Source organism: Ursus americanus, chromosome 25, assembly GCF_024610735.1.
Source record: "Ursus americanus isolate L20-20 chromosome 25, mUrsAme1.1.p, whole genome shotgun sequence".
NCBI lineage: Eukaryota > Metazoa > Chordata > Mammalia > Carnivora > Ursidae > Ursus > Ursus americanus.
Genome location: NC_142151.1, coordinates 21,880,761 through 21,903,072, shown reverse-complemented (window position 1 = coordinate 21,903,072; position 22,312 = coordinate 21,880,761). Strand labels below are relative to the sequence as shown.

At 38.4% G+C, this 22,312-nt stretch overlaps 1 protein-coding gene across 17 annotated transcripts in view; it reads left to right on the top strand.

Moving 5' to 3' along the window:
- Positions 1 to 2,432, top strand: part of C2CD5 (C2 calcium dependent domain containing 5) — a 94,002-nt gene extending 91,570 nt beyond the window's left edge. For all 17 annotated transcript variants that reach the window (XM_087855687.1, XM_045811919.2, XM_045811918.2 and 14 more), the window contains 2 exons: positions 297 to 443; positions 1,103 to 2,432. In XM_087855687.1, coding sequence (XP_087711813.1) covers positions 297 to 443; positions 1,103 to 1,234 — 279 coding nt within the window. In that variant the 3' untranslated portion in view covers positions 1,235 to 2,432. The remainder of the gene's footprint in view (positions 1 to 296; positions 444 to 1,102) is intronic.
- The last annotated feature ends 19,880 nt before the right edge of the window (positions 2,433 to 22,312 follow it).

Here is a 22,312-nt window from a genome sequence, read left to right as displayed (position 1 = left end):
AGAAAGTTTGAATTCTTGCTCTGCCATTTTCTCCTAGCTATATGGTCATAGTCATGGGCATATGACGCATTCTCGGACTTTAGTTTCATCATCTGTAAAGTAAGGATATTAATCCCCATCACAGACATGTGTTCAGTAAAGGTTTGTTTGTTCATTCATGCAACAAATCCCTGTTATGAGGGAAATTAAAATCATCATCCATTATGTTAAGATCATATGATGTTTTAATATATATTATTTGGCATTTTATATACATTCATGTATATAGTTTGATTTTCTTGCATATTATTTTCTAGGAAGGAGGAGTCAGTGGTTTTCTCCATGCTTTTATTGCTGAAGTGTTTGCAATGGTGAGAGCTCATGTTGCTGCATTAGGAGGGAATGCTGTTGTCTCCTACATAATGAAGCAGTGTGTCTTCATGGAGAATCCAAATAAAAACCAGGTGAGAAGTAGTTAAAAACCTCTTTTGGGGGAACCTAAGGATTTCCCCCACGGCTTTCCCATCTCCCACCCTCTCCCCATCCCCCACCAAAGAGAATTGCTCTTCAGAACTTTTTGATTCTAGATGCTTAAAACATGTTTTAACAAATATATTAATAACCATGGTCATATATAGATCAGATGCTGTTTTCACATCCTGGGTATTCTTAAATACCTCTGGAAGTTTTGCTCCTAAGTTACTGTGAAAGACACCCTTTTGTTTGGACTATGATCTGTCCAGTTCTAATTGCCATAGTGGTGAAGAGTGTGTCCCAATTATTATTCCTAATAAATAATTCTGTTAGTGGGGGCAAAGAATTGTTGCTTAGGATTAATTTTAGAATTAATTTCTTTTATCAGTGTTGTTCATATAATAGCTCACTTAGAATTGTTAAAATTTCCTTTAAAAAATTTATTTATATCAATGGGGTTTTTTTGGGTTTCCTTGTGAGTTGCCATCTTTTTTTTTCCCTTTGTTCATTTTTCTGTTGGATTGTCTATCTTTTCCAAGTGACTTAAAAGCCTGTGCTTTTTCAGCTGTGTAGCACTGCCCCCAAAATAACAGAAAATTATGAGCAGATTGTTGAGTTGGTGATCGAACATTTCCTGTTGTTTGTATAGGCACAGTGTCTTATAAATGTAAGTGGTGATGCAGTGGTTTTTGTTCGTGAATCCGAATTAGAAGTGGTGTCAACTCAGCAGCCTACTGCCAACTGCCAGCCATCGTGTACTGGAGGAGAAGTTACGACCTGAAGTAAATCAGAAAGAAAGAGCTCAACTAAATGAAATTCATCTGTCTCCATTGTTTTGTCTCTGATTATCTTACTGGACTTCTAACAGTGAACTTAATTTGAGATAATTAAGAAAGAATTGGTACATTATGAGTAGATTTGATTTGTCTGGAATCTCTTGGAGGCATGAGAATTTTCAAACCTTGATGTTTTGTTTGCCAATCGTAGTCAGGCCCCATGCAATCTTGACTCCTCACTCAGTTCAGATAGATTTCTCAGAGAACTGTAGCAGAGATGAAAGTTATTTGTAATTTATGTTGACTTTAATAAAATCATACTTTGAAACAAAATGGTAAGGTTATCAAGAAATTATAGTAGCTGTCCTAGTGTAATTGAGAGAAACTAAGCGAGAAATTTATAGATTGTCAATGAATAAAAAATCTGATTTGAGGAATGTGTGAGAAAATGGAGAAAAGTTTTGAGAACCCTATGTGGGTTTCCTAACGTGTTTTATTTTGAGAACGACTGAATTTGGAATTCGGTAACAACCGAAGGAAGAGTGCTTCAGGCATCTTTTAAAAAGAAGCTAAAATTCTGCAATTTGTATCCATACTATGTCCTAACTACTGTAAAAGAAAAAGTAATTTATTAGAGCCAGTGTCCTTCCATTGAAAGTTTTAATAATGTCTGTAAGGAGGGAGAAAAAAACTATGTAATTTTATAACTGGCCAAATTTTGTTAGTATTATAATTTGTCTAGAAGAGGCTTGGCTTCAACTGGAAAGCAAAGGTCAGTGAATTTTGTTGAAGTAGTTAAAGTATAACTGATCTAGTAGGAGCATAAAATTATTTCTAATAGAATCATACTGCACTCCTACCAAATAAACAGAATTATATCTTAGGGATTTTTGATGGTGAGTTAGATTGTATTTGGCATAGAATTTGGAAATGTAACTTGAATGTAAATATGCTGCGAAGTGTTGAATGTATACATAGAAATACTTTTTCTGTCAATGCCAAATACCTATTATAAATTAACCTTAAAAAGTACATTCCTCCTTTGCACAATAAAATTTCTTTATAAAACTCATGATTTTGCTTTTTCAGGATAACAATCTACCCTAAAGATTAGAAGTCATTTCCTTGTTATCACAGGTGTCAATATTTTTCTGTATTTTGTTTATAATTTTATTTTTTAAATAAAAAGTTTATAAACTGGAATATTCCTAAATCTCCTGTTTGCCTCCTTTGCATAGTGTAGTACTGCCAGTAGTGTGAAATCACTTTCCATCCGTCATCTCCTGCAGTCAGCAAACATCTGTTGTGCAGCTACTGTAATCCTTGTGGCACTTGCATTGTCTTCGATAGGTAGGTGTTCACATTCAGCAACTACTGAATGCCCACTAGATCCCAGGGCACAGTTTTAGGCAGTGAACAAAACACACTTAAGTTCCTATGATCATGGAGCTTATTTTCAGTGGCTATACAAGTAAATAATTTGTAAAATGTGCTGTGCGTGTGTGTTTGTACACACACACTATAACAATTGCTAATGTTTACGGAATGGTTACTATATGCCAGGCAGTGTAATATAAATATATATACACACACACACATATATTTTAAATATTTTATCTATTTATTTGTCATAGAGAGCGAGAGAGCACACAAGCAGGTGGAGCTGCAGACAGTAGGAAAAGCAGGCCCCTGCTAAGCAAGGAGCCCGATGCGGAACTTGATCCCAGGACCCTGGGATCATGACGTGAGCCAAAGACAGGCACTTAACTGACTGAGCCTCCCAGGCGTCCCTAATAAATGTTTTTGTATTAACCCTTTTAAAAGTCTTTACAGAAACCCTATGCGGTAGAGGTAAATATAGTTAAATCCTATTTTATAGTTGAGGAGACTGAGTAGAGAATTTGCACTGCCAAAAGACGCAATAAATAGTAGAGTCAAGATTCAAGCACAGGCTATCTGGCTCTGAAACCCACACTGTTAAGTGAGAAGATATGCATAGCTTGGGATGGAGACATCTTCCCAAAAGAAGTGATAATTTACTTTTATTTTTTTAAAAGATTTTGAGAGAGTGAGAGAGAGAGAGAGAGCATGAGCAGGGGAAGGGGCAGAGGGAGAGGGAGAAGCAAACTCCCCACTGAGCAGGGAACCCAACATGGGGCTTGATCCCCCTGGGATCATGATCTGAGCTCATGGTAGATACTTAACTGACTGAGCCACCCAGGAGCCACAGGAAAAGATATTTAAAAGTCTGGAGAAATACTGGAATTAACTGTTCATAGATGTATCCATCCATTCATTCATCCAACAGCTATGTTGTGAATGCTTAATATGTTTTAGAGTCCTTTCTAGGCAGGGGAATAATAATATAACTATCACTAATTGAGTACCTACTTTGTGCCATATCCTATGCATAGAGATAACCATTACTAATCATTTTTTAAAAAGATTTTATGTATTTATTTGAGAGCAAGAGAGAGAGGGTGCGCTTGTATGCATGAGAGGGGGGAGGGGCAGAGGGAGAGGGACCAGCAAATACCCTGCTGAGCACAGAGCCCAACTCTGGGCTCAAGTTGGGGCTCTTGACATGAAGCTTCATCCCAGGACCCCGAGATCATGACCTGAGCTAAAGTCAGATGCTTAACAGACTGAGCCACCCAGGCACCCCAAACATTATTACTAATTCTTGAACATTAAAGTAGCTGGGTGGCATTAGCTCCATTTTGGTATGAACAATTATATACTCAACAGAGGCCTGCACTGATTTCTAAAAAAGCTGGTTTCCTTAACTACTCAGGCTTGCTCTCTGCTCACATGGGCCATTTGCTCATGTGCTCTACCTCTGAAGCGTAATCAGCCCATGCCAAGATGGCCTCCTTCCAGAAAAGCTAACGTTGCCCTATACCCCAAGAGCTGCTGCTCTTTCCTTTGTGTGGATTCCCTCAAAAATGATCATTTTTACAGATGTGCTGGGACTTACTCTTTATTTTGGAAATACTAAGGCCAGTTACAGTATTTATAGCATGCCTCATACGTATCGTTATCACTGCTCCAAGGGTAAACTACAAAACCAGTGTTAGATTTGCTAACTGCAGAGTCCCACTTCTTCCACCTCCTTTTCCCTAATCCATTGCCATCTGGCTTCCAACTCCTCTGCCCTTTGTACGCCAATGATACAAGGTATTGGATTGCTAACTAGCTTTTTTATACATACACATACAATTTTTCATTAATGTATAGATGGGGTCATATACACAATTTTAAATAGAGTGGCTTAATTTTTTCCCTTTTTGCCTGGCTTTCTCCTCTTTCCCATCATATTTCTATTAATAATGTGCTAAGGAGTTATAATTTACATTCAATAAAATTAATCTAAATGTAAAGTTCAAGGGGCTATGACAAATAAGTTCAGTTGTGTAACCAAGGTAAAGAACATCCCCATCACATGAGAACATTTCCATCTCACACACACAAGCACACATGCAAAAAAAACACATTTCTATCACCCCAGGAGGTTTCCCTTCTGCCCTTTTGCAGTCGGTCCACTTCTCCTTTTGTGTAAATGGGATCTTGTGGGGTTTTTTTTTATCTTTAAGATTTTATTTATTTGAGAGGAGAGAGAGAGCATGGGGTGGGGGTGGGCAGGGGGAGGGGGAGAAGCAGGCTCCCTGTGTGGAGCTTGATTGCAGGACCCCCGGGATCATGACCTGAGCTGAAGGCAGAAGCTTAACCAACTGAGCCATCCAGGTGCTCCGGGATCTTGGACTTGATAACTTTCCCTTAGTGTAGTGATTTCGAGGTGCATCTACATATAGACAACATTTTTGGCTGTTACGAATAAAGCGATTTTTTAAACTGAGTTGGCACTTTTCTGTAAACATTGAATTTCTCTTCTTTGGAGTTTACCTTTTCTTGTGGATAATTTGCCATGTGCGTGACAAAATTTCCTCTTATTTTGTTGAACATCAACATAGTTTGTGCTACCTTTTTATCATATCCAAACATTAAATTTTATTATGGACAGACAATATGACTGTCTTTCCTTTCTTAGATTCCCTTAATTAAGATGATCTCCCCTTGATTTTTTGGTTGTCTTGAAGGTTCATCAAACATGTCCTGAATTGCTCTCATCTCAGTGGCTTCCCAACAAATTTGATACCTTCCTTATGTCTTACTAGATAAATGCCATCACACTTAGCTTGAGCCAGATAGCTGAGGGAGATCCGAGCCCTATACCTTCTCCACTACACCACCCAGTTTCATGGGACAAGATGCATAAAAGTGTGGAGACATGAAAATGTATGTTATGTGAAAGTAACATTTATTTACAAACGGTTTTGTAGTTTGCACCCCCCCCCCCACCGCCAGGGAAGGGTCTTTCACAGAGTACTTTGAGAATCTGATCTAAACTCGAAATTTTCCCCAGAAAAATAAGCAAACACTTGAAATTCTGCATACTACTTCAGGAGGTTTATTGAAACATTGAAACCCCTTCACGGACCCCCAACTTAAATCTAGTACAGAATCAACGGAGGAGAATAAGGAACGAGGCTGAAGTAAAGATTAGAAATATTTGGGTAAATGCTCTAAAAATTCACCTTTTCCCCAGTAGGAAAGTCAAGATATTTTTAAGATTAGATTTTTAAATATTAAAAAACCCAGTGGTACCTGGCTGGTTCAGCTGGTGGAGCATGTGAGTCTTGATCTTGGGGTTGTGGGTCTGGGCTCCACGTTGGGTGTGTAGATTACTTAAAAGATCTTTGAAAAAAAAAAAAAAACCAAAACCACACCAATATATCTATGGTAGGCAGAATCATCCCACCCCTTGAAGATGTTCACAGCCTAATTTTCAGAACCTATGAATATATTGCCTTACAGGACAAAAGGGACTTTGCAGATGCGATCAAAGTTAAAGACCTGGAGATGGGGAAATTATCCATGGTTATCTGCAGGGGTCCTAGATTCTAATCATAGGAATCCTCAAAAGTGTAAGAGGAGGGTAGAAGAGTAGGTTAGATTCTATGAGAGATGGACTCAACCTGACATCACTGGCTTTGAAGAAGGAAGAAGGGAGCCACAAGCTGAGAAATGTGGGTGGCCTCTAGACTCCAGGAATGGCCCTTCGCTGACGCCAGCAGGAAAACGGGGTTCTCAGTTCTACAGCTGCAAGGAACTCAATTTTAACAACTCAAATGGGCAAGGAGATGGATTCTTCCTTAGAGCCTCCAGAAAGTAACAGAGCCCTGCTAGTGGCTTGATTCTAGCCTTGTGAGACCCGTATCAGTTTTCTGACCTATGGAACTGTAAGATAATAAACTTGTTTAAGCCACTGAGTTGGCGGTAGTTTGTTATGGAAGCAATAGAAAACTAATACAAAGTTCTTATAAATTTAAACTATGGCCATATATAAAGTTGCAATATAGTGCTGTTTATGGTAATATAAAATGCTTCACAAACTCACGATATAAGTACAGTCATATCTCTTTTATTTTTCTAATTAATTTTTTTGAATACCCACCCAACTAATCAGAATAAATCCAGAATCTCCCACCTTTGAGGTCGTCTCCACTTTTAAAATTGTCCAAGAACTCTAGGGGCTCAATGCCGTCCCTAGGACTTTAAGTGCCGCTTCCCTACCCAAGCTGTTAAAACTTCAGGAAGCTCTTTGGAACACTTGCATTTGCTTCTCACTGCCACATGATGTCGCTGTTGGAATGGGTTCCGCACAGTAGAACAGACGGTGCTAGTCTCCGGCAGTAACGACGCCAAAGGAGCCGAGACTGCTGCACAGGTTTGGTTGATTCTTTAGCACGTAGTCCTATTTCCTCCATGCTTACTCCGTTCAGGGAAGCCTGCCACGTTTCAGTTCTTAGTGCTCTATTCAACTGTCAGTGGAGTTGTGAGAGTTTCCTATAAATTCTAGATATCAGAGGTTGGTTGGTGTTTTAATATATATTTTGCAGACATTTTCTATCAGTCTGTGGCTTATTTTGCATTCTTCAAACATCGTCTTTTGGGGAACAGAAATTTTTAATTTTTTTAAAAAAGATTTTATTTATTTATTTGACAGAAAGAGAGCGAGCATAAGCAGGGGGAGTGGGAGAGGGAGAAGCAGGCTCCCTGCTGAGAAGGGAGGCCATTGCGAGGACAGATGGATCATGACGGGAGGTGAAGGCAGTCACTTAATCAACTGAGCCACGCAGGCACTCCAGAAACTTTTAATTTTGAATAAGTCTACATTTTTTTCCTCTTGTGGTTTGTGCTTTCTGTGTTCTAGGAAATTTTTGCCCAACCCAACATTGCAAAGGTTTTCTAGAAATTTCAGTTTTTGGCTTTTACTTTTAGGTACATGATCATTCCAAGTTACATTTTGTATATGATGTGAGGTATGGGTTAAGGCTTCCCCCCACCTTCTCTCTCTCTCTCTCTCTTTTTTTTTTTTTTTGCACATGGATGTCCAATTGCTCCAGCACAATTTGTTGAAAAGATGAACTTTTCTACATTTAATTGACTTGGCATCTTTCTTGAAAATTGATTAATTGGTTGACCACATAGAGATGTACGGGTTTATTTCTGGATCTGTCATGTGTTCACATATCCATCCTTTTTCTAATATTACCCTATCTTGATTCTTCTAATTTTATAGTAGGTCTGGAAATCAAGAAATGTGAGTCTTAAAACGTTGTTCACATTCTTAAAAAATATTTCTGACAATCTTAGTTCCTAAATTTTAGGACAGCTTTATATGAAAAAAATTCCTCCTTTTTAAAATTGGTATTGTGTTGAATCAATAGATGAGTTTAGGGAGAATTGACAACTTAATATTGGGTCTTTTAATCCACGAACCTACTGCTTCTCTTCACTTAGGTTTCATTTACTTTCTTTCATCAATATTTTGTAGTTTTCAATACACAAATCTTGCACAGATCTTGTGTGTGTGTGTGTGTGTGTGTTGGGGGGGTTATATCTAAGTATTTGATGTTTTTTGGTCCTGTTATAAGTGGTATTGTTTTAATTTTCTTTTCTCTTTCCTGCTGCAAAAAGCTTTATTGTTTCCATTTGTCCCACAGCTTGGGCGAGGGCTCCAGGGTGGTTAGAATGCTGCCTAGTGGCTGCAGGGAGGGGCTCAGGCACGAGCCCTGGCACCAGGCGGATGCCCGAGGGGCCCCTCAGAGCCTGGGCGCCAGAGGCTTTCCAAGAGGAAGAGCTACCCGCCCAGCCCAGCCTGGGGGCCGGCCAGCCGGTGGAGGAGAGTCAGGTGGTCGCCACCTTCCTGATGAGTTTCACGTCCTCGCCCAGGAAGTGGTTCTTCGGGCAGCGGCCGAGATGCGCGTCTGCGCAGACAGAAGCCGGGCACGCAGAGCGGAAGGGCCGGCCTCGAGTTCTTCGCCCGCACTCGGGCAGGTTCTGTCACGTCCGTGGTTTTATGCTACTCATCTTGGCCCAGTTCCTGCAAGTCCTAGAAAAAAGCCGGCGCCCGCGCTGCTTTTGCATCTTCTAGAGAAGTTCAGTGCCCTCACGCTTCTCAGCCAACTCACGCTAACCCTCTCCAGAGCCACTTCGTCGCCACAGTGGAAATAGAAGCCCAGAGAGAGGTAGGTGGTGGAGACCTGCAGGTGCATGTTGACCAGGCGGTTGACGGTGGTCCCCACCTCGGTGGAATAATTCTGAGGGCTCTGGGAGCTCATGGGTTGATCAGTAATAAGGAGTAAGCTCAAAATAGGGTGTTGGCTGGTCCCAGAAGCAGAGGGTGGCAAAGGCGATGCCTCCGAAGTTTGCCACTGGGAAAAAAGGTTGCAGGGTGGTGTTGAAGCAAGAGACCGATCTGGGGGACCGCAGGGCGCGCATTGCCTTAATTTTAATTTTTCAGCGGTTATTTATTTTTAGTGTATACAAATAGAATTGATTTTTTTACATTGATCTTGTATCCTGCAGTTGTGTATTGCTTCTGGTAGCTTTTTTTTTTTTTTTGGTTGTTATATGGGGTTTTATGTAGACAGTCATTGTCATGATTATGCATCGGCACTCTGAATGAATTTTGTTTTTCTGGCTCTTTACTAAATTGGTCTTATTAGTAATCACCTTATTAAAATATTAAGTATAATGTAGAGTGGTTTAAATATTAGGTATGACGTAGAATGGTAAGAATGGGCATCCTAACCTTTTTCCAGATCTCGGGGGAAGTCATTCAGTCTTTCACTATTAAGTATGATGTTATCTGTGGGTTTTCCCAAGACCTTCTTTGAATTTTGTCAAATGCTTATTCTCCTACTGAGATGATCATATTAATCTTCTTCTTTAGTTTGTTGGTATGGTGGATTACACTTCCTGATTTTCTAATGGTAAACCAAATGTTCCCTCCTTTTCTACTTTCCTGAAGAGTTTGTCTATAATTGATGCTATTTATTCCGTAAATGTGTGATAGAATTTGCCATAAAGCTGGCAAATTTGAGTTTTCTTTGTTGGAATGTCTATAACTATAAATTGCTTTTATTAATAGATATGGGGCTATTCAGGTTATCTTTTTCTTCTTGTGTAACCTTTGATTGTGTCTAAGAAATTTGTCCATTTCCTCTAAATTGTCAAATTTATTCATAAAAAATTATTAATACTGTTTCCTTATTATCTTTTTAATACCTGTGGTTCTGTAGTGACGTGTCCTCTTTCATTCCCGATATAGGTAATTTGTGGCTTCTCACTTTTTTTCTTGATGAGTTAAGCTAGAAGTTCATCTCATTTATTGATCTTTTCAGAGAACCAGGTTTCAGCTTCATTGATTTCTCAGTTGGTTTTTCCTCTGTTTTCAGTTTTATTTGATTCTACTTTTATCTTTATATTTCCTTTATGCTTGCCTTTGGTTTAATTTGCCCTTATTTTTCTGTTTTCCTAAGTGGAAACAGAGCATTGATTTGATGCCTTTCTTCTTTTCTAATATAAGCATTTAATCTGATACATTTCCCTCTATACACTACTTTAATAGTATCTCCAAATTTTGATGCATTTTTTAAAAAATTTACATTAAATAAAAAGTATTTTATAATTTCCTTCTAACTTCATCTTTGACTAATGGTTTATTTAAAAGAATGTTGTTTAATTTCCAAGTATTTTGGATTTTCCAGATATTTTATTTGTTGTGAGAACAATTAAGATACAGTCTTTTAGCAACTTTGAAGTTTATAGTACAGTATTGTTGGCTATAATCACTATGCTGTGTGTTAGATCTCCAGGACTTATTTATCTACTGTTTGCAAGTTTGTGCTCTTAAGCAACATCTCCCCAGTTCCGCCAAGGCCCAGCCCCTGGTAACCACCATTCTACTCTGTTTTTATGAGTTCAGTGTTTTTATTTTTACATTTTCATTATTAATTTTATTAATATAATTGACATGTTACATTGTGTAAGTTTAAGGTGTTCAATATGTTGATATATTTATATATTGCAAATTTAAAAAAAGATTTTACTTATCTATTTGAGAGAGAGAGCATGGCAGCGGGGCAGAGGGAGAGGGAGAAGGAGACTGCCTGCTGAGCTGGGAGCCAGATACAGTCTCAATTCCAGGACCCTAGGATCATGACCTCAGCCGAAGGCAGATGCTTAAGCTACTGAGCCACCCAGGCTGCCCCTATATATTGCAATTTGATTACCACTGTAGTGTTACCTAATACCTTCTCACCTCGCATAATTATAATTTCATTTTTGTGATGGGAATAATTAAGATCTAGTCCCTTAGCAAGTTTAATGTTCATAATACAGTATTATTGCCTATAATACCTATACTTTAAAAGTTCAATTTTTTAATTAAATTAAAAAAAAAATTCCAGTGTAGTTAACATACAGTGTCAACAAGCTCATTAAGGTAAGTGTACTCTTAATCCCCTTCAGCTATTTCACCCATCCCCCACCCATCTCTCCACTGGTAACCAGCTGCTTGTTCCTGGAGTTAAGAGTCTGTTTTTTGGTTTGTCTCTCTCTCTTTTTTTTCCTTTGTTCATTTGTTTTGTTTCTTAAAAACAAGAAAGAACAAGTGTTGGAGAGGATGTGGAGAAAAAGGGACCCTTGTGAACTATTGGTGAGAATGCAAACTGGTGTAGTAGCCACTGTGGAAAACAGTATGGAGATTCCTCAAAAAATTAAAAATGAAACTACCCTATGATCCAGTAATCACACTACTCGGTATTTACCCAAAGAATATGAAAACGCTAATTTGAAAAGATATTTGCATATCAGTGTTTATTGCAGCATTGTTTACAATAGCCAAATTATGGAAGCAACCCAAGTGTCCATCAACTGATGAATGGATAAAGAATGTGGTATATATCCATATCCATATCTATACACACAATGGAATATTTTTCAGCCATAAAAAAGAACGAAATCTTGCCATTTGCAACCGCGTGGATGGAGCTAGAAAGTATAATGCTAACTGAAGTAAGTTAGAAGAAGACAAATAGCATATGATTTCACTCATATGTGGAATTTAAGAAGCAAGTTTGATTTTTAAAGATTTCACATGTAAGTAAAGTTATACAGTATTTGTCTTTCTCTGTCTGACTTAATTTCATTTAGCATAATACCCTCAAGTTCTTTCTGATTTCATTTTATCTTCACTATTGGCATATAAGTTTTGTTTCTTTTTTAAAAAATTTTAGTGGTTCTATACTTTTCAGTATATACTTTTAATTTATCATAGTCTATCTTCAAATAACCCAGGTACTAGGTTATGAAGTACTTAGGTATGAAACCCCACACAAAGGTGCATATTTGGGTATTGAAAATACATGAAGTATTTAGGAATAAGTTATAGTATTTCTTCAAATCACCTAGCATAACTACTTTGTGGTTGGAGAATATTCTCTGAATGATTGAATCAAATTTATTATTTTTCTCATTCTTCTTTCTTTAGGCTTTATTCAGCTTCCTGGGATTAAGCTTGTTTATTGTCAGTCTTTCTTAGTTCATAATAAGTGTATCTAAAGTTATAGATTTCCATGCTTTTTTAACATTCCATAAGTTTTATGCAGTGTTTGTATTTCTTTTAAATCCAAATATTTGTAGTTACTGTTGTGACTTTTTCATTAATCTATAAATTATTTAGGAGTGCGTTTCTGGTCTCCAAATGTATGGGTTTCTCTCACTTTGTTGTTTTCTAATTAAGTTGCATCGTGATAAAATACTGTGATCTGATTGACAAATTCTTTGGAAATTCTTGAAAATTCCTTGTTGCTTTTCTGTTCAATTTGTCTGTTTCCTATGTACTTGGAAAGAAAATTTGTTGTTTATTTGTTGTATACAAGGTTATATATATCTCTGTATATCATCCATTCATCATCTATCATCAAGTATCTATAAAATCAAGCTTGTTAATTAATTATTAACTCTTCTACATCCTTAACCGGTATTTTTGTCCCCTTGATTGATCAATTTCTGAGAGAGGTTAAGTGTGGTATATGGATTCCATGGATGACCTCCGTGAAACTGTGACTTTGCAGCTCCTCCCACCGAGTGGTGGATTCTGTTTCCCCGTGTCTTGAGTTGGGGCTGGCCTCCCGCTTTGCACTGGCCAGCAGAGTACAGAGAAGTGCTGATGTGCCTCCTCTGAGCCTAGACCACGGGCTTAGGGCTGATCATGGGCTCTGGAACCCCTACCGTGCCATGCAAACAAGCCCTGACTAATCTGCTAGAATATGAGAAACTTCACGGAGCAAAGATAAGTCATCTTAACTGTTCATCTTGCAGTTGAATTAATTAGCTAATGAGCAAGCTCCCGAATAATAATGACAGTTGTCTTCAGCCAGAGAGTTTTGGGGTGATTTTTATGGAGCGATAACTAACCAACACATAGCATTAATTTTCCACTGTAATCATGCAGTTGTCGATTTGTCTTTATAATTTGGGTACTTCTACTTTTTATATTTTGAGGAAGCGAGTTTAGGTTTGTGTAATTTTATGATTTCATATTACCTGTGTTTATATATTTTACCAAATGTGAATGTGTTTTTTATTAATGTGAAATGTATTCTCACAAATTTCTTAAAAATCATATGTTTTGAGCAATATGAACCTTGGTGTGCCAGTTTTCTTTGGGTTAATTTTTGCCCGGTATACTTTTTCCCCAACCCAGTACATTTAAATTCTCTGTGGATTTTTGTTCTGATTGTGGCTTCTTATGTGTGGCCCACCATTCCTTTGCTTCTTTTTGTTTTCTCTTTCTGTGTTTTCAGTTGAATTCATCAGGCCCTCCCACTTTTTTCTTTCATTACCAGTTTGAAAATTGAGATTTCAAGAAACTGATGTTTGATGTTCTGTTTTTCCCCATGTGTGTTCTGAAGCAACTGAGAGACAAGAGAGTGAGGCAGATGGAGGTCAAGATGCCACTTTTATTAATAATGAAGGTTTTTGGAGAATGTGACTCTAAGTCTGTTGTCTCTGAATTAGGCAGAATTACCTGGTCCCTAGTAGTGCTGAATAACCACAGAAATCCTTCCTCAGGGACAAGCAGAGTTGAGTAGAGCAGAATGTATGTTCTTTCCTGATAAGCAGATCCCAAGGGAGGAAGGAGATTAGAAGGGGCTGAGCTAAGCGTTCAGTTTTGTTGGAGGAGGTCACTGAGAGGATGTGACCACTGGTTGACCCATGAGCTGGACCTGGGCAGTCAGAGGCTCCTCACCCCCTCCCCTGTCCTTGAAATGTATGTCTGCCCACTGTTCCCACAGTAGGAGCTGTTCCAAGGACATAGCCTTGAGAGAGTAAGGGGTTGTTGAGACTGTCTGGACAGTATACATGACTGAACCCAGCCAAGTCCTCCATATAAACTACTAAGAGTCTGGTGGGCAGGTGCAGGGATCTTCTTGTCTTGCGGCAAGCCTCCTATGCAAGTTTCCTGGCTTATTAAAACTGTCACCTGCCTATCTGGAGTGGGCCGCCTCTTTCTTCAGTCTCTCCTTGCCCTCTGTGTACAGGGGCCAGTTTGCAAACCAACAAATTGCCTTTCCTAAACTGTCGTTCTGAGAAGTAATTTTGTCTCTACCAAACAAGAGTGAGAAGGAGTGGCCTGAGTGCCCAAGAATATTATTTTAATAAAAATTACTCCTAGAAACACAAGTGAAGGCATATGTATTCTTAGAAAATAAATAATAATTTTCCGCATCTGTTCTTCAAGTTATTATGCCCACATTTTTAATATAGTAGTTTCCTATGGCTGCTGTAACAGTGACCACAAATTTGGTGATTTGAAACACCACACATTTATTTATTTATTTTTTAAGATTTTATTTATTTATTTGACCGAGAGGGAGAGAGAGTGAGCACAAGTAGGGGGAGTGATAGGCAGAGGGAGAGGGAGAAGCAGACTCCCCGGTGAGCAGGGAGCCCGATGTGGGACTCAATCCCAGGACCGTGAGATCATGACCCGAGCCAAAGGCAAAAACTTAACCGACTGAGCCACCCAGGAGCCTCACACACATTTATTCTTTTATAGTTCTGGAAACCGGAAGTCTGACAGCAATATCCTTGGGCTGAGACCCAGGAGACCGCAGGGCTGTGCTCCTTCCAGGTGCTCTAAGGTGTGAATCCACTTCCTTTCCTTTTCCACCGTCGAGTCCTCCCACTTCAATGCCAGACATTTAGCATCTTGCTTCAATCACTGCGTTTCCTCTGTCTCTGCTCTCATCACATCTCTTCTGTGGATACTTCCGATTACATTTAAGACCCACCTGGCCAGTTCAGTGTTGTCCCAATTCAAGATCCTTAATCCCATCTGCAATGTCCGTTTGTCATATAAAGCACTATTCACGGGTTCTGGAGATTAGGACATGGCTATCTCTGGGGGCCATTGTTCAGCCTAGCATACATATATACTTAATATTTTATTTCTCTAACAAGTCCAAACTTAGAGCCTTTCTATCCTTCTCCCAAATAAACCAGGACTTAACGCTGTTGTCTATGATTTTTTTTTTTTAAGATTTTATTTATTTATTTGACAGAGAGAGAGGCAACACAACCAGGGGGAGTGGGAAAGGGAGAAGCCGGCTTCCTGCTGAACAGGGAGCCCGATGTGGGGCTGGATCCCAGAATGCTGGGATCATGACCTGAGCCAAAGGCAAATGCTTAATGACTGAGCCACCCAGGCGCCCTTATGATTTTTAATTCTAATATTTTGAAACATATACAAATTATAGTTGTTTTAGATTATAAATATTTATTGAGATTACCAATGTGCTTTTCTGATGTCTACGTATTATTTTTGTGTATCATTCCTTTCTTCTGGGTTCATTTTCCTTCTTGCATCTCAAGTGTAATTTTTAGACATTAGTTTGTTCTAATTCTTATCTTTTGATAAAAATTTATATCTAAAATTGTTTCTATTCCACCTTCACTTTCAATCTAATTTGGTTGATTATAGAATCCTAGGTTCTGGGGCGCCTGGGTGGCTCAGTCAGTTAAGCATCTGACTTTTGTTTTCAGCTCAGGTCATAATCTTAGGGTCGTGAGATCAAGCCCCACATTGGGCTCCTTGCTGGGTGTGGATCCTGTTTAAGATTCTCTCTCTCGGGGCACCTGGGTGGCACAGCGGTTAAGCGTCTGCCTTTGGCTCATGGCGTGATCCCGGCGTTCTGGGATCGAGCCCCACATCAGGCTCCTCTGCTATGAGCCTGCTTCTTCCTCTCCCACTCCCCCTGCTTGTGTTCCCTCTCTTGCTGGCTGTCTCTATCTCTGTCAAATAAATATATAAAAAAAAAAATCTTAAAAAAAAAAAAAAAGATTCTGTCTCTCCCTCTCCCTTTGCCCCTTCCGTCCTCCCAAAAAAAGAATTCTAGGTTCAAAATATTTTTTCCTCAGAACTGTGCAACAGTTCCTAGCAGAGTAGTAGGACCTCTGGATGAATGAATGAGTTTTACAGATATTAGGAGGACAGAATAGTGAAAATAATCCTGGATTAGGAGTCAGATAAACTGGCCTTACATGCCAGATCTTCTACCTATTACAATTAGGCTCTGGCAAAGCCACTTAGCATAACAATCTCACTTGAAAATGGACCCCTAATTCACAACCTCCTTGTGAGTTTCAAAATAAAAAGAAATAATGAATTTGAAAATTATTTGTTAATTGTCAAATTGTACAATATCTTAGTAATCAATTAATTATTGCAAGGTGATTAGTATCAATTGACAGATGTTTCCAGTTTACTGATTTAAATCTGCATCCACTTACTGAGTTTGATAATGTGCCTTGCAGATGATTTAGAATTTTTGATAAGGTTGGTTTATTTTTCACTGCTAAACAATAGAATTATCTTATTATGCTTCACAGACAGAACTCGTACCTGTGGAATTTAATTATATCAATTAGTAAAAAGTATACTGCCACAGCAAATGGATATTGTATATTTAAAGACTGTCCTCTAGAATATCAATGTAGTGCTATCATTGTGGTTTTTAAAATAACTTTAAGTATAAATGGTTACTTGGAAAACTTGATATTCCTAGCAATAATGTTTTCTTGGCAGGAAATTATTTGAGATTGTTTAAGTGAATTATATCTGTAGAGAGGATGACAGATGAAGTTTAGAATGAATAATGACCCAGAATCTATGATAGTTAGAGAAGTTTTTCTCCTTTTGCATTGCTGTCAGTCACGCAAGCATTTTTTTAAAATTTTATGTTTTTATTTTTTTAAATAATTCATTTATTTTTATTTAAATTCAGTTAACATATAATGTATTATTGGTTTCAGAGGTAGAGGTCGGTGAGTCACCAGTCGTATATACTACCCAGTGCTCATTACATCACATGCCCTCCTTAATACCCGTCACCCAGTTATCCCATCCCCCCATTCCTCTCCCCTCCAGCAGCCTCCAGTTTGTTTTCTATGCCTGAGTCTTTTATGGTTTGTCTCCATCTCTTGATTTCATCTTGCTTTACTTTTTCCTCTCTTCCCCTATGATTCTCTGTTTTTTTTCTTAAATTCCAGGTATCAGCGAGATCATATGATAATTGTCTTTCTCTGACTGACTTATTTGGCTTAGCATAACAACCTCTGGTCACACAAGCATTTTTCTCACAGATAAGATTTTCAAAGAAATTACTAGAGATCAGGTCAAGGGAACAAGATGGATTCTTTTTGGCATAAGGATACCCATACCCTACAAGACACAAACGTATACGTATATGTTTTAATAGCAGAGTCATCTAGTTAAATTATTCTTATCTGCCTTGGTGGTATTTGCTAAGCTTATTTAGTGAAACTGGTTTATCTGCAGATGTCATCCCTATCTCTTTGTCACTCCCTGAAATTGAGGAGAAATTATTTCTCTTTCTGCCTGGCCACACTCAGTTATGGTTGATGGACCTCCTCTGAATTTAAAGTGATCAGTTTCCTAATCTTCCACTGTGAAATAAAGTACTCAGCTGTTTTTGGTTCCCAGTATAGACATTGGAAATGCTTGTTGGTCTGTAAGGCTTTCTTCCGCACATTGGCACAAACACCTCATTTACCAAAGTGGTTATAATGCTGGAAATCAAAGCTGAAGCATCAGTTCATAATGGGTAGAAGGAGGTGGGTAGCAGCTGGGTTCATCGGGTTGATTGCTGTTTGTCCCCTTGGGCATTTTCCAGAGAGGCCTTTCAGATTTATTCTCATCATGTTGCAGAGGCATGAACCTAAAGGATTGCCACTTAATGGTCCCCACTATAGACCAATTTTCTTTGATACTCAACAGGATGGACACAGGTACAACTTTACCGCCCAGATTTTAGGTCTCAAACTATTAATAACCTCTTTACCATTGCTTTTGTATTGCTTCAGCTAATCTTGGCATGTTAAGGGTTCTACCACCACGAGCACAGTGATTAGTACATAATAGAGGAAAGTAAATATTTATTACATGTAAAATGATTGAAAGCTTTTATTTCTTCTTTTTTAAAAAAAGCTTGAAATGCTATTTTTTACGGTCCAAGATAAATGTTTAAGCATAAAGTTGCTTAAGCTAAAAAACAGTTCATTCCCTTAGTGTTTATGTATCTTTAATAGCTTGTTACCGTATTAGTGTCATGCTGTCTGAGTTTTTATCTAGGAGTTACCTTGTGTGTCTTTTTTATTAACGTTTTATTCTTTGATCTTAGTGTTTCAGTCTTCGAAAATTTTATCACTTCTTTTGTGGGCTTGTTTTTGGAATCTCAGTGTGAGATTTTAAAAGGTCACTAACCGAGAACCTTTTCTTTGATTCTTTATGAACTCTCTAAACAACAATCAATCTGGAAAGACTAAAAAGTCAACGAGGTCAATTATTCCTTTGCTCAGACTCCAAACTGATAATCTTCAATTATGATATTCATTTTGTCTAAGCATTTAAAGCTTTGGCAAAAGTGTTGATGGATAGGGGCGCCTGGGTGGCGCAGTCGTTAAGCGTCTGCCTTGGGCTCAGGGCGTGATCCCAGCATTCTGGGATCGAGCCCCACATCAGGCTCCTCTGCTGGGAGCCTGTTTCTTCCTCTCCCACTCCCCCTGCTTGTGTTCCCTCTCTCGCTGGCTGTCTCTGTCAAATAAATAAATAAATAATCTTTAAAAAAAAAAAAGTGTTGATGGATAAGGAAGTTGATGTTAAACCTACTTCCCTGCCTTTCTTTCTTCTTTCTTTTCTTTTTTTCTTTTCCTTCCTTCCTTCTTTCCTTCCTGCCTTTCTGCCTTCCTTCCTTCCTTCCTGCCTTCCTTCTCTGCATTTCAGAGATGTTCAAGATTCATTCTCACGATATGACTTACTGCATTAAAATTTGGATGTATTTTATTGCATAAAATACCACCTAAGATAGTTATATTTCCATTTAAAATGACCAGATGAAGTAGTTTGCTCTAAAGGCCACATTTACTTTGAAATAAGAATAAAGCCACTAGAGTGAAATTAAAAAAAAAAAAAGTCTTTGGCACAGTCATTAAACCATCATCCAGCCCGGGTATGTTTGCAAGAATGCTGGTATTCAGGAAACTCTTCTGGTCCTGGCTCTTCCACCCGTCTAGTATTAATACTTCTTCAGCTTAAAGTCACCTCCACGAGGTGAGACACTTAATCATCTAAAGAGGCCCATTCTAATTCCCTATCTAGCACTTACCACTCACTAAAGATTTTCCTTGTTTGTTTCTTTTGATTATCCTCTTAGAATTTAAGCTTTAGAGATGTTACCTGTCTTTCGTTATGGCTGAATACCCAGCATCTAGCAGAGAGCCAGGAATATACCTATGTCATTGAATCTAAGATGACATCAGTTGAAAGATACACCAGCCTGTCATGTATGTCTGAAATAAAAATGGCACCATTTAAGTTATGGGACAATGCTGCCTTGTCAGTTTAGACTTTTTGTTTTAATTTACTGAAGAGCTCTTTTAGTCTTACTTACACCAGGGATTTATCATATATCTTACTGTACACTCTAAAAATGAGGATATAAGCAAAATAAATTGGTTAAGCTATTCCTGAAACAACTTCTCACTCGGAGTCCAAGTCTTCAGTATCAATTTTCAATGACAAGTTGCCAGTATACACTATTTCCCACACTGTATCACTTTCTGCACCATCAAGAGTGTTGGTGAACCAGTATTTCTTAAAAGATCACTTCATTATTGTCTTTGAGATTTTCTTTCCAGATGGTGACATTCTCTCTTCGAGTTTTGGTGCTCATGGCAGTTAATGCTGGCAGACAGCAACTCTAAAGCTTACCCTGATTTCAGAAATGTTAAAATGTGAAAAATTACACATCTGAAAGTTTCAGAAATAGGATGTGTATACTCAATAAATAAATAATTTTCGACTACTTGAATAAATGACTGTTGTCATCTCTGTATTCTTGGGCAAGCCAGTTTTTCCTTGAGCCTTATTTTTGAACTATTAAAAAACCTGACTCTGTTCAATCTAGTCTTAAAGGATTTAAAGTCCAGGTCAAACAGTAAGACTCCCACCTAGCCCTTCTTTAGATAATTAATGAGAAGTGCAAAACCTCAGATCAGAAGATGTGTTATGTGAAGTCTGGGGATTTTTGCCACATTTAGCTGGTCCCTTTCTCTCACCGGTTCTAGCTGGTCAGTATATAGTATATAGAACACTGTCATCAGAGAAAAATAATCCGTGAGAGGATTTACACATGGGAAGAAATGTATGTTTAACCTTTATGTAGCTCAGTTCCCAGGATGTAGGGAAGGGAGAGCCTCCGGACTCTTTGCAAGGTTAGAAAATATTTGGAGGGGCCAAGCAGAGACTAGACCTCCAGTTGTAGCCATGACAGACTCTCCAGCCAACATGGGAATACCTGGCCTAGCTGCAGGTGACCCGATGGTCAGAAGTTAAAAACTCTTGGTTGTCAAGTAAGATCTGTCTGTCTGTACACAGCCCTCAGAGTCCTGTCTTTAGATGTGGCTGAACTGCCACTTTGTAAATACAGAATTGCTCCTTTACAAGCCTGAAACTAGTGCCTACAAACTGGGGGAGTAACTCTGTGAACTCCCACATAACCTGTATATATGCACACTATTGCAGCTAAAAATATCTGTAGGCCATGCCCAGCATGGCTACTTATACCCATTCATCTCCACAGCCTTAAACTTACTATATATCACACTATGTGTCTTGGCTACAGTGACCTCCTACACATCGGTCAAGGGACTGAAAGTAGAGTAAGGAAAATCAGGATTGGTTTCTACTTTGTTTCTTCTATTACTGAAAGTGTCTGACTCTGTTGTAATTAATTGCTTCCTGCCTGTTTCTTTCCCTGGGTTATGAGATACTCCCCAGAGAACCGAGGAAGAACAATGGAGTACATTATTAACTAAAATCAGTGCATTCCTTTTTTTTTTTTTTTATAACCATCCTGGAACAGATAATTTATCGTAGTTTGATGCCTCAGGAAATATTCCATTTTGGTTACATGACACAGAGAGAAGCTGTCTTAAACTTCCTTCACCAACTCGTTCATATACTTGGCATGATGCTAACTCTTCACACTGGAGTGGGAATCTTCTCTTCCCAGCAAAATTGAATTTCTACTTCTAGATTAGAATCAAAGAAGGATTAGAAAGAAGTCCATTTTAATATTTAAAGACCACTTTAGGAATACTTATCATATCCTGCCAGTTATGAATGTATTGCATTTACTAAAAATTGCTAAGTACCTGCAAATTTTTGTGAATATTATAATCAAAGTTACTTAGTTACTGGTATTTCTGCAGCCATGGAAAATGCCATGCAATTATATACAGAATATATATTCTCCTTCGAAACTGCAGAGCCCCCGAGGCTCAGCCTAATCGCCATGCTCTTCCAGATACATTATTCATTGTAAACTAGCTTTCCAGAGTCCTACATTATGGAAAACTGATTACCTGTCCCATTTTAAAACACATGTATGCTGAAAAATATTATAAGCATTTTTAAAAAAGATTTTATTTATTTATTTGACAGAGAAGAGAGATAGCCAGTGAGAGAGGGAACACAAGCAGGGGGAGTGGGAGAGGAAGAAGCAGGCTCCCAGCGGAGCAGGGAGCCTGGTGTGGGGCTTGATCCCAAAACCCTGGGATCATGCCCTGAGCCGAAGGCAGATGCTTAACGACTGAGCCACTCAGGCACCCCTAAATATTATAAGCATTTTGAACAATCTTTCATTCCTGGTCAACTACTTTTTAAAAAAATTGTGAACATTTTTTTGGTAAAGTTTAAAAAATAGAAAAATAACAAGTTAGGGAAATTTGACTAACAAAGAATTTGATGCAATTCATTAGATGAATGATAAGCAAGTAAAATGTAGGATGGGCAAGAGATTTATGTGCTGAATCAACTGTTAAAATTTAAGTCTTTATTGCTTTTGATTCTGTGTAGATGTGAGCCCTGAAATGGAAGTGATAAGAGATGTGTCTCCCGACTGAGGACATAAAAGATTCCAGTCGCAGGCAACACCTTTGAGAGGATTAGATGGGATGCTTTTGCTAGGTGCCCTGCTCCATGTATGTGGAGGTTTCCCAAAGCATAATATATTGAATTACATGCCTGGAGGGGGTTTTCAGGTCACCTAGACCAGTCTTCTCTCATTAAGTTCATCCTGTGCTGT